Source organism: Neltuma alba, unplaced genomic scaffold (genome assembly GCF_004799145.2).
Source record: "Neltuma alba isolate B1F8T4 unplaced genomic scaffold, ASM479914v2 tig00012836_pilon, whole genome shotgun sequence".
Lineage (NCBI taxonomy): Eukaryota > Viridiplantae > Streptophyta > Magnoliopsida > Fabales > Fabaceae > Neltuma > Neltuma alba.
In genome coordinates this window covers 348,618-361,171 of record NW_021637225.1, presented here as the reverse complement: position 1 = coordinate 361,171, position 12,554 = coordinate 348,618, and the positions used below count along the sequence as shown (strand labels likewise).

Here is a 12,554-nt window from a genome sequence, read left to right as displayed (position 1 = left end):
TTATTTAAAACAAGTAGGAGATGTGTTTAAGTTTATTGCCAAACGGCATCGTCTTTACTATGTTTCTACTTTCTAAGAAAAAAAAAAATTTTGTCGCATCATTCAGCCCTCACGAGAGAGAAGAATTGAGACACTTGGCGATAACTTCGGAGAGAAAGGGGTTTTCAGTGCAGAAAAAATTTCAGATTGAAGAATGAGGTGTTCGACTTTCTACCATCCTTTGTGATTAAAAAAGACGTCGAATTTCAGACTTTTGCAAATTATGTGAGGTTTATGACTAGAAGAAGCCATCAATGGCGGAGGCCATGGAGGGGCTGAAAGTCTAAAATAGGTGAGGAAGAAATTCACGATTCAGGGGTCTAAGATAGGGATAGGAAATGATGAATGAGATTAGTTAATTAAAATAGAGTGCTTAGTTTTAAACGAAAAAGAAATTGTTTCTTGTTTTATATAAAACGGTGTGGAGTGAGAGATGAGCTATCCGTGCTCATCTCCCACTGAGCAGGGAAACTCGTTCCGGTTATGGCAAGCGGCTTCAAAACCTGCTTCCTGTGAAAACATCAGTGGTCAGCCACGTTGTCTGCTCTGCTAAATTGTAATGAAGCAGCCATCCATCGTCCACGTTTTACTACTACTACTCCTCCTCCTCTTAATCCCACTGTGGAATCAACTTGCTTTTACTCTCCCTGTTCATGTATCAGTATCACCAGCAGTACTCTCCCCATCTTGTTTATTTTAAATGTCAAATATACCATCAATTAATTATTGTATAATGTCGTTCCTCACAAATCCTGCACATCCAACAGTTTACCTTGAAAAATAACAAGGAAGTTCTAATGAAATGCAACTTGATTCTTTTAAATAGTTTTTCATGGTTATACATGGTATTTGGAAAAAACATACACATGACGCGTTATTGCTGCGCTCGACTATTTCGCAGTTTAATGAATAAGCAGTAGGATCAAAACTTGAAGAAACTCTGCTTTTCCGAAATGGAGGAATGGTTTCATTCCATGAATGAATCAACCTTACATTGGGCTTCATAAGAAGGACAGGACTCTAACACCACTATCTCATGACTCACTATTAAGGGTGAAAACAGGCCAGGCCAGGCCAGGCTTTGCTCTTAACAGGTCAGGCCTGTTTTGGAGCCTATTGGCCTGAGCCTGGCCTGTGGCCTGTTACAGGCTTATTTTTCGGCCTGAGCCTGGCCTGTGTAAAGGCCTGGCCTGGTCTGAAACCTGTTAAAAGGCCTGTATTTTTAAAAAATTCAAATTATAATAATTATTTTTTAAAAAAAGCTAAGATTAAAAAAACGTACATAATAATTAAATTTTTAGTCTTGTCTTTTATTTAAATTTTAGTATCATAACTACTATTTTAAATCTTAATTATAATTTATAAGAATGTTATTGAAAACTAATTGTAATTATATGTTAAAATTTGGAATAAAACTACGTTTAAGTACACACAAAAAATTAAAATTAAGACAAATAAATAAAGAGGAAAAAAATAATAATTTTATAATGAATAAAGAGGATATCATACTTAAATTAACATAATACGTAAGTTAGTTAATTTATCATTCTTGAAACAAAATTTTTCTTTCCTATTTTTTTTATATTTTTAAGATTTAAAAATCACATTATTTATTAATATTATTATTTTAAATTATATTTTTATCTTCACTTGTTATCTAAACTTCAAAATCTAAGAAAAGATTAAGCTATTAACTATATATTAAAATTAAAAAATAAATTAAAAAACACATTAGCAATAATAGCATTAATTAATTTTTTATATATTATAATTATAAATTCTTAACAGACCCAGGCCGGCCTAACAGGCTTAACAGGCTTTTTAAAAAGCCTAAGCCTAGCCTGTTTAACTAAACAGGCCTTCAAACAGGCCTGAGCCTGTCATTTTTGGGAAACAGACTAGGCTAGGCCAGGCCAAATGCAGGCCAGGCCATAGGCTCCTGACAAGCCGCCTGGCCTGTTTCCACCCCTACTCACTATCCCCCTATCTGCTACATGATAAAAAATGTAGGACACTAGGACCACTCTCAACAAAATATAATCAGTAACAATAAACAATATTGTTCGTGTGCTGACGATGTATTTACACCACGATAGACGCAATTCAGTACAATGTCAATATTCAATATTGCACCAAGGTTGCGTTTGGTAGGAAGTACTGGAAATGAGGGATTGGGATTGAGATTACAATTGAGAAAATCTATTAGGAAAGTGTTTAGTGTAAGAGATTGTTTGATATATGGGATTAATCAAAGCCATATATGTGGGATTGGGGAATATCATGGGAGAAGTGGTATTCCCCAATCCCACTTTTATAGGTTTGCTTAATCCCATATAACAAACAATTACTCATACTAAGTATTATTTTAATGATTTTTTTCAGTTGCAATTACAATTCCAATACCTCATTTTCAATGCTTCGTACCAAACGGGACCCAAAGGTTAAAAGTAGGACAACCTTAATACGGAACTTTTGACGTCAATTTAAAAGGAAAAACACTAGAACAGAGAGAGCAAGAGAGCATAAAGCTGAAGCCTTTGATTCTGTTAATCCGCTATGGCTTGCCTTACTCAAAACGCCACAGCCGGACGAAATAAGCTGTCATTTTCGGTGGCGTGGCGCATTAATAATCTGTCCCACAAAAGATGGGATCTGACTCGGGCAGCAATTTTTCGATCACATATTTGCAAGGTAAATCGCCCATTTTACGGGAAAGAAAAAGCTTCTCCGACTGCTTCATCTCCTTCTTCGCCATGGGCTCTACCGAAAGGTTCGATCTGCTCTCATGGATCTGCGTACATATTCTACTACCTGTGGCATTTCCTCTCGATCTTCTGTTTTGTTTCTCTGTGCAGCTCAGGAGCAGAGGTTGTCACAGTTGACGTGCTCACCGCCAAGGGTCTGACCCACGCCGGCCATGTTTATCTTGATGTCAGGTACATATCTGGTATCGGATATTTTTCATGGTTATGCTTTTTTCCCCCGAGAAAATGAACCTAACCTGGTGGGAAGAACTGAACAGGACAGTAGAAGAGTTCGAGAAAGGGCATCCGGTTGCGGATAAGATCATCAACATTCCATACATGTTCAATACGGCAGAGGGTAATGGAATTTTGTTTTCTTTGCTTTGGTCTGATTTGGTTAACGTTGCATTTCATTTCCGGGGGCAAAATCTCGTGAATCCATGCAACAGGGAGGGTGAAGAATCCGGAGTTTCTGAACAAAGTTTCCTGTGCTTGCAACAAGGAAGATCATTTGCTCGTGGTAAACTTTTCTTTCTGCCTGGGGTCTAAGGATTTTATTTGCAGTGAAAAGTAATAGTTATTTGGATGTGTAATCCAGGGATGCCAAAGCGGGGTGAGATCTGTGAACGCAACAAGGGATCTTCAGGCTAATGTAAGTGGATTAAGTTTACAGATAGAGTCATAAACATGAACGGTGAGAGAGTGATGAGGATAGTGATTAACGAAGAGTGAGAATGAAATGACAGGGGTACGAGAAGGTGAGGAACGTGGGAGGAGGGTATTTGGAGTGGGTTAAGAACCAACTTCCTGTGAAAGCATCGGAGGCCAACCATGACCATGACTGATCCGCCGAACTCATCGGCCATCGATCGTTGCTCCTTCCACCAGCCTCCTTAAATGCCTTATCTGCATTCCACCTGTCTCTTGCAGCGCATTTACCTCTGCATCATCAGTTTTTATATCCCTATCTTCCAGTCCACCATGTTTGTTGTCTTTGGTTTTTTCTCTTCATCAAGCTGTGCTATCAACTTGTTTTATCGTCTTCGTTTTTATGCTATTCGGCCTTCAGTTTTATCTGTTCTTAAGGTTAAATCGTTCCTCTCTTCTTCTTTTTTTTTTTCCTTTTAAATCTGCTCAAATTCTAATTTAGTCCCCTAAATTTTTAGAGTATATTTTTAGTAATTTAATTTTAACACTTAGTTTTTGTTAAAAAAAAATATTAACACATTGCTCTCATTTAAGCAACACATTTAAATGGTCTGCAATTAAATACCAACAAAATATACTCTAAATTTTATATAATTGTTTGTATATTTTATAATTCCAACATACTTTGTTAACATTTAATTATGGAATCACTACTTAGAGTTACTGAGTTAATATTTTCCATTAAACGAAACTAACGATGTCAAAATTAAATAACTATAAATAAGGACTGTTTTTGAAATTGATGTAAATTTAGAGAATTAAAATACAATTTAGTCAAACTCAAACTATAAATCATTAAATTTCCATTCATCACATATGCCGGAGACTAAATATTTTGCTGGAATGTTTATTGTATTTTTACCCAAAAAAAAGCATATAAAAGTTTCAAATTGTTAGTACAAACAAAAATGTCCCCCAAAAAGTCAATGATTCGTTATTACTGAATGAACTATTGTTTTTCACACTATTAGCCTGACAGGAACTTCCTGTCATCCAAAAAAAAAAACATACATGACGCGAACTATTTTGATGCTACCTGGGTAACGATTTTCTCCTTTGCAGTTAAAATAGACATTCATGTTACACGATTAAAAATGACTAATACATTCGAGAGTTTTAGTTCGAAGAAAAGTTCACAAGCTTACGCAGGTATTTTACTAAAATAGTACAGATCCACTCTAATACTACCTTCTCAATCCTTGTATAAGAGTTAATTGATAAATTTAAGTAAATTAAAAAAATTAGTTAAGTTAATTATTTGTAATAAATAAGTATTGTCTTTCTTAAAGTACTTTTACTAAGTAAGTATATTAGTTAGAACTATTATTACTGTGAAAATTATCTTTGAAAAAAATAAATAAATATAAAAAATGAAGTAAATTGGAATCTTATACTTATAACTAAGTTAAAAATCAAACTAAACAAAAAGCGGGCTAGTAAGAAATAAGCATATGATATAAAGGCGGAGTAAATGGTTTGTTGGTACGAAGATAAACATTTTATATTCACCACCAACTCACAACCATGCTCAAATAATAACTATATTCAATACCAATATAAAATATTAAAAATATCAGATGGATATTAATGCACCATCCATTAAATATAACTTTTTGGAGTTCAATAATACCAAGTTATTAAGGTGATCTTTTTTCTTTTTTTTTGGTGACAAGGGATTATTAAGGTGATCTTTTTTATCACCAGTATTTGAATCCTTGTCTTTGTTAAGAAGAATTAAATTCCTTCCGCTCTATGCAGCTATTGTTGGTTGCCAGTTTTAATTCTCATTCTAATTAATATGACTACACAATAACCGCATGCGAAGTTGAGGCAAATTTAATTCTTTTGTTGTTCTTCAAACTGCCATGAACTACAAATCAGAAGGAAGAAATTCTTGATAACTATTGAAAAATAAGATATGAATTGGTTGTAGAAGATCATTGACGACTCTTTCTTGACTTCTCCCCCACTTTGATTCAAGTCTTCTTGGTGTAACTGGTCGGTGGGACCTTTCAAATTATAACAACTCAATAAAACTGACCCATGGTACAAGATGCAACCTGAGAATTGACACGTTAACCGAAACCGCCTTGTTTAGGTAATGAGTTTATTGGATCCCATTAGTCTCAGACCGGTTCATGACAGCGCAGCCAATTTATATGTGCTCAGTTGTTCTGAACAAAGGCTCAACGTTCTGCCTCTGCAAACCCCCAACGACCACATGCTCACATTAATGGCCAACATCTTGCTCTGCTCCATCAAACTGACCTTAAATATGTTTAGGTTAATTGTTCTTGTCTCATGTAAAGAAGAAGCTCAAATGTTTAGAAGAGTGTGGGTTCCGAGATAGAATGCACAAATGGTGGAAGAAAATATGGAAGGAAGATCCCTGGCTGAAACCCCCACTTGGGCAGTTGCAACCGTCATCACTCTATTGGTCACTACAAGTTTCTTGTCTCACGTCTCATTGAAAAAAATTATAAAGGTAAACTAAGCCATCCTATTCTATGCTTTCTGTCCCCTTTGAGACTCTCCCATTCATGGGTTACCTTGTTATTTCATCAATACCACAGTGGTTGAACAGAACCAAGAGAAAATCTCTGCTTGCCGCAATGGAAAAGATCAAAGAAGGTGTGAAATTTGAAGTTTTAACCCCTCACGAGTTTCATTAAAATTTTCCACCTTTCTAAAAATGATCTGATTTAATTTTGATTTCTAAGCAGAGCTTATGCTTTTTGGGTTGCTTTCATTGCTGATGGGTCATTGGACTATTTTTGTGGCAAAGATTTGTGTCAAGTCTTCAGTTTTAAGCAGCAAATTTTTCCCGTGTGCTGTGGAAGGCAATTCATCAATCCGTTCAAGTTTAGAGCATCATAATATGACAGTTTTCAACGAGCATGGGAACTCTGGGCTGCATGATTATTGCCCTGAGGTAGTTTTCCTATCACATCTAGTTCACATAACATTTTAGCCAGTAACTTGCAATGCGGTTAACACTTCCTCATTGGTTTAAATCCAAAGGGCACATGAACTGCATAGTTCATGAACACTATTGTTTTTATTAAAACTCTCATAATTCGCTTTCCAGGGTCACGAGTCATTTGCTTCTTATCACAGCCTTGAACAGCTTCATCGTTTCATATTTGTCCTGGGGATTACTCATGTTTCCTACAGTTTTGTCGCTATTGCCTTGGCCATGATTAAGGTTCAGGCATCCTTCTGACACTGATTTTGATCCCTAGAATTGATGTATGGGCCCTGATTATCTTAACTGAGTTCATGCAGATATATAGCTGGAGAGCATGGGAAAGTGAAGCAAAGACAATGGCTATGCAGAGTTTACAAGGTCCACAATTTCTGATCCGATAACTGCAACGAACCATTGCATTAACTGAAACATTCATCCTGATGATGTTCCATCTTTGTCATGGTAGATCCTTCGCAAGTCACATCAAATGTAAGATTTAGACGGCTTTCTACGTTCATTGTTCACCAGGCGTCCCATCCCTGGAGTCAGCACAAAGTTCTTGTTTGGCTGGTACTGTATACGGATTATTTTCTTTTCTTTCCATGGTTAAGATATATGAACTCACCAACAAAATTACTGTATCTGTTCGTAGTTTGATTGATATATTTTGATCTTGCTTCATGTTCATGCTAAGGAACATGAAAATTATGGAACAGGATCAGATCAATTATACAACTTAATTTAATCTTCACTGCAAAAGGAACGTGCTTGTCTTCTACATAAATTTTAGTTAATCAAATTCGTGAACTGCTTAATTTGGAGTCTTCCCCATTTTCCTTGACGTGTTACAAGGATTTTTTTTAAATGGTCTAAGTATTACTAGGCTGCTGTATGCTTGCTACAGTTTATCTCCCAGATTTTTCAGTGGAATTTTCCTTATCGTTTAATGTTCTCTTAGATGACTCATAATACTCACGGACCTGAAATGCAGCTTTGCTTCAGCCGCCAATTCTGGAGTTCCATCAACCGAGCTGATTACATGGCATTGCGCTTAGGTTTTGTTACAGTGAGTGCTTTCTGATCGCTACATAACTGCTGTGCATATACCTTTTACTTGTGCCCTCGTGCAGAAAGGAATGGAGGGCTGAAGGTGACTCATCGGCTAACTTTGCTTATTGGCTAATATTTATCCATTTCTTTATTATGATATTCTGTAGACTCATCAGCTTCCCCTGACGTATGATTTCCACAACTACATTCTTCGAAGCATGGATGATGAGTTCCGTGACATTGTTGGTGTTAGGTGCTGCTTCTTCTCTGACATTGGAATATAAGGCTTTCACTAGATTACTATAACTAAAGTTAATTTTGCTGATGAATTTGCAAGTTTCACTACTTTAAGCTCGCCTGGATATAGATATGGTGAGTGACTACATGCAGTTTACGCAAATCAAGTAATGACTCCAAGATTCTCTGCCAGACTCCTCAGTTGATACTTTATTGGAGATAAAGCAAACCTCTTGTCACCTTTTTTCCAATGGACTCTTAACTCATTTGATTATTAGCTTTAGCCTGTAACCTTTGTTTATCATACTGATTTTTGGTCATGGAAAATTAATTTGATAGCCTCACCTTAACTTGTTTTGCAGCGTGCCTCTCTGGATATATGCCATTTGTTGCATTTTCCTAGATTTTCATGGTAAGTTTCTGTGGGTATTATCATAAGCTTGATAATTTCTTTAGGACAAGTGTGACATGTGATGCTAGTGTTTTTTTTTTTTTTTTTGTGGGAATATGATGCTAGCTAGTTTCTTCAATCGTCAGTCATGGATCTAATCAAACTGAACGTTGTTATTTTTGTTCAGGAAGCCACTTCTACTTTTGGCTTTCTTTCATTCCAACAATTGTGAGTTCTGATAATGCTTGTCGTTCCCTTTTGATTCATTACTAAACAGAGAATTTTCCTCAACTTGAAGAAAAGGTCGTGTTAGGGAAAAATAATAATTATGATGACTTTCTGTTGTTGATTTGGAATTCAGTTGCTCCTGGTAATTGGTACTAAACTGCATCGGGTGGTGGTAAAGCTGGCTGTGGAGATAATGGACCGTTGCCCATATATGAAGCACACTCAATTCAACTTACGAGATGAGCTCTTCTGGTTTGGGAAGCCAAGGCTTCTTCTGTGGTTAATTCAGCTCATATCCTTCCTGGTCAGTCACCAAATTACATTTTCAAAACCGATAACACCTTCACACGTTTCTTTCATGTCGTTTAACTTCTCTTGTGACCTTGCAGAATGCATTTGAAATGGCATCATTCATATGGTCCCTTGTAAGAAGCTACCTTTGCTTTTATGTTCAAATTTCTAAAATTAGCATATACGAACAATTACAGCGCCACAAAATTAAGGACGTGATCGTTGATTTGATGGTCTTGAGTTTTGTTTTTTCAAATTGCAGTGGGAAATCAGAGAACCTTCTTGTTTCATGGACAGTCGAACCTTGGTTGTAATCCGCTTGTCATTTGGGTAAAAATCACGTGATAATCTAAACCTCAGGAAATAGCATTCACAAATCCACTAAGAGTAACGTGATTAATTGCCAACACAGGGTCATCTCCCAAATCTGGTGCAGCTTCATAACGTTTCCTCTGTATGTTATCGTCACGCAGGTTCAGCTTCTTCTTCTTGTCGCTCGTTAGAATATATTCTTCATCACATAGCAAGCATTTAATGTGGCTTCATGAGTATTGATTATGCAGATGGGGTCGCGGTTCAAGAAGTCTGTGATATCTGAGAATGTGAGAAAATCACTCTCAAAATGGAAGAAGAGAGTGAAGAGCAGACAAAGTCCTTCTGCCTCGCTCCTTGGCGCGACAACAACATCAGTGACAACGTTGTCCGATTTGATGACGTCCGAGATGGTGAACTCAAATTACAATGCAATAAACAGTGATGAAGGAAGCTCCTCGGGAACTAAGGAGTCTGGTCTCTCGCATGATCTTGATGATTACTCGGATACCCATATACATTACGATTCTTCTCCTTCGCTGACTTTGAGAATTTGAGATTCCTTCTCATGAATACGTGTTCTGCCAAAATGCTATTTTCTTCATCCCAACGCAGCCAACCATTTGCTTAAGGAAAATTCAAGGAGGAAAGGGAATATCAGAGAGAAATATCTATCTTTTGCTTGGTACACTATGATTAAAAGTTCAATGAGTTATTGGTGCTTCTCTTCAGTAATGGAAATATGGAACCTTCACTAATTCCTTCCCCCCCCCCCCCAAAAATTTCTATCCAAAAAAAAAAACTTCATCTTACCAAAAATAACATTTGGTTAATCAACCTGGGGGACAGTTTTTCTTCAAAATTGGTGTTCAACTTAGAAGATAGTTAATCCTTAGTTAAAACCTGAATGCTAAAAATGGCATTAAACAATGGTCGTAAAAATGGAAAATACATGATCATGGATAAATGATGATGCCACCAAGCATCGCCGTACAAGCTATGGTTTTGAAACAGCCAACACAAAACAATAGTAGATCCTCAAATTGCCTGCCAAACTAAGGATTAGATCGAATGTTAAATTCTAAATTCATAGAAAACTACAAATCTAATATAGTAGAACATGAACATCTTCCACCATATATATATATATATATATATATATATATAGTAGAATATGAACATTTTCCGATCGTAAAAAAGAAAGAAGAAGAAGAATATGAACATATTTCAAACCGGTAAGGGCAAAACATCCGATTACCCATGCAAATCTTGGGATGGTAAAGCATCATAGGAGCTTTGAGCTTTGTCATGGAAGATATGGATGTTGTAAGAGTGGTATAGTTATTGTTACCAATTAGGTAAAATTCCGGCTCTGGCTCAATGGCTCATAACTAAATTAGAATTAGAAGCAATCACTTGGAGTTCGAATTCAGATTATTCTGAAATCAATCAATATTGTATATTGTTGCACAAGATAATTTACTATACAAAAGGAAAGCGTTTGATAAAAAGCAGAAGAAGTTTTAGTTTCTTTCTTTTTTTTTTTTTGCAAATACATAAATTCATTTTCACAATTTTTCGTTGTCAGTATTCTTCAAATTGCAAGGCATATATCCATATCAATACATGTATCATAATTAGAAAATCAGTTATTATTTTAATTTTTAAAACATGAGTACATTTATATCATTAAAAACAATTTTAGTTAAAATGAGAGGGAGTGATTACATTTGCATATAACTTTCTCTTTTCAATCAAGGGACAATTTCATTAAAAGCCAGTTATTATAGTATATTAATTTGAACAAAACCCAAATGAACAACAAAAAAAAAAAAAGTAGGTTGGCTCGGTGCAACTAACAGAAAAGAAACTTAATAAATAAAATGAAAAATGAACTACAAAACTAAAACAAGCCATAAAACGGAAACGTATGCAACTAAAAGTTCTACAATCTCACTTCTATCCTGTACCACACAGCACCAGACTAGTTAAGAAGAGGAATTCGTGTAATCTTCGTTCAAGAAGAACGAACTGAATAACAATTTCTCACAATAGCTTCCTTGGAGTTAAACCAAGCCACCAATATCATGTTAGAGACGACAACCAAAGTCGCGGGACGAAAAAGAATTCTAGGACTCGATGAAGACCAATCCCGATAGTCTTGAGAGGACCAGATCTCTTCTCTCTTATTATTTTGTGGGAAGCCATACGTTGATACCATAATACTACTTCTGATTTTTAATATAAGATCCTATTTGACTTTTATTTTGGTACTAAATATAATACTCCAATCCATTTTGTCTCTCATATTTATACATTTTTTTTTCAAAATAGCCCTTCTAATAATAAGAGTTCTAGTCAATACACTTGATTCGCAATGATATTTTAGAAAAGACAACACCTATTTAGGACAAATAACTAATCCAACTTACTTTCTTAATCTTCTTAAATTAGTCAACTGGCTCTTATAATTAGGACCGGAGGTAGTACTCTACAAATCTTGCTTGCAGTAGAAAAGTATAAATGAAGTGGCATACTTAACGCACTGCCAAGCGTGGTTTTTACCCTCTATGGTATCCTATTTGATTTGATAATCTTTCATGTTGAGATAAAATTTGAATTTTAGGATATTTTGTTCAGCCTTTGCGACAACTGTGAAAGTCAAGGAAGCAGCTAAAACTATCATACTACCCCAGAATGCAGCACTATGAGAAACTCGGAGAATACCATACCAAGTGGCAAGGACTTGCCTCCAGCAGAGGTACCCTCAACTGGGACAGAAATCAAAGTGCAGGTATGCAAAAAACCAGTGGTCTGGTCCTATCCAATCTAGTGCAAATAAATTATATAATGAAATTAGATTAGATTGAACCAGACTGGTTGGTCGAGCTAGATTGGGTTTCAAACCAAGTGATAAGACCACCTGGACTGATCCGGTCCAGTCTGGTCTCAGTGAATTTTTTATTTTTTAATAATTTATAATTCAGATGTTACCTTTAATTTTTTTTCAATATTTCTAGAGATTTTTATGTATTTATGATAAAGTCTTAATATTTTAGGATGAGTTTTATATGATTGTAGGTATCTTTTATTGTCTTAAATTGTATTTATGATGTTAAAATCTTGCTTCTCATAAAGGAAAAAAATTGAAAACCTGGATTACTTGAACCAGTCCACTAGTCTGATGGACCAAGTTCAGTCCAACCCGACCTCGGGTTACCATTGGACTGGACTAGATTATAGACTGTCAAACTCGACCTGACCAAAATTAAACTAGACTTCAAGTTGGACTTTGGTCTGGTCTTGTTTGTTTGCTGTGCAGCCCTAATTCAACGGCATGGCCTAGCAGCAGGGGTGAGCAAAACCAAACCGTAACCGAAAACTGAACTGAAACGAATTTAATTTCGGTTTTTATTTTTTTAACAATTCGGTTCGGTATTCGGTTCGCTTAGTAGAAAAAAATTCGGTTATAACCGAATAACCGAAATAAATATATTATATATTTATATTTAATAAATATTGTTATAATAAATATATATGTGGGTATATATGAACTTTTTAAATATATTTATATCCAATAAATATG

General features: G+C 35.6%; 2 protein-coding genes across 2 annotated transcripts; both read left to right on the top strand.

Annotated features, from left to right (window-relative positions):
* Positions 1-226: 226 nt before the first annotated feature.
* On the top strand, positions 227-9,709 carry LOC114731530 (MLO-like protein 4). The gene is made up of 17 exons (XM_028918727.1): positions 227-237; positions 5,221-5,976; positions 6,065-6,122; positions 6,215-6,423; positions 6,580-6,696; positions 6,777-6,837; positions 6,926-7,029; positions 7,451-7,525; positions 7,677-7,762; positions 8,109-8,158; positions 8,325-8,365; positions 8,499-8,669; positions 8,755-8,790; positions 8,919-8,986; positions 9,069-9,129; positions 9,220-9,547; positions 9,581-9,709. Exons 2-16 carry the CDS (start codon positions 5,851-5,853, stop codon positions 9,523-9,525), a joined length of 1,569 nt encoding a protein of 522 aa, XP_028774560.1. The 5' UTR covers positions 227-237; positions 5,221-5,850; the 3' UTR covers positions 9,526-9,547; positions 9,581-9,709.
* Positions 2,720-3,859, top strand: LOC114731535 (thiosulfate sulfurtransferase 18). The gene is made up of 6 exons (XM_028918733.1): positions 2,720-2,809; positions 2,895-2,975; positions 3,062-3,141; positions 3,233-3,303; positions 3,382-3,435; positions 3,530-3,859. Exons 1-6 carry the CDS (start codon positions 2,793-2,795, stop codon positions 3,626-3,628), a joined length of 402 nt encoding a protein of 133 aa, XP_028774566.1. The 5' UTR covers positions 2,720-2,792; the 3' UTR covers positions 3,629-3,859.
* Positions 9,710-12,554: the final 2,845 nt, after the last annotated feature.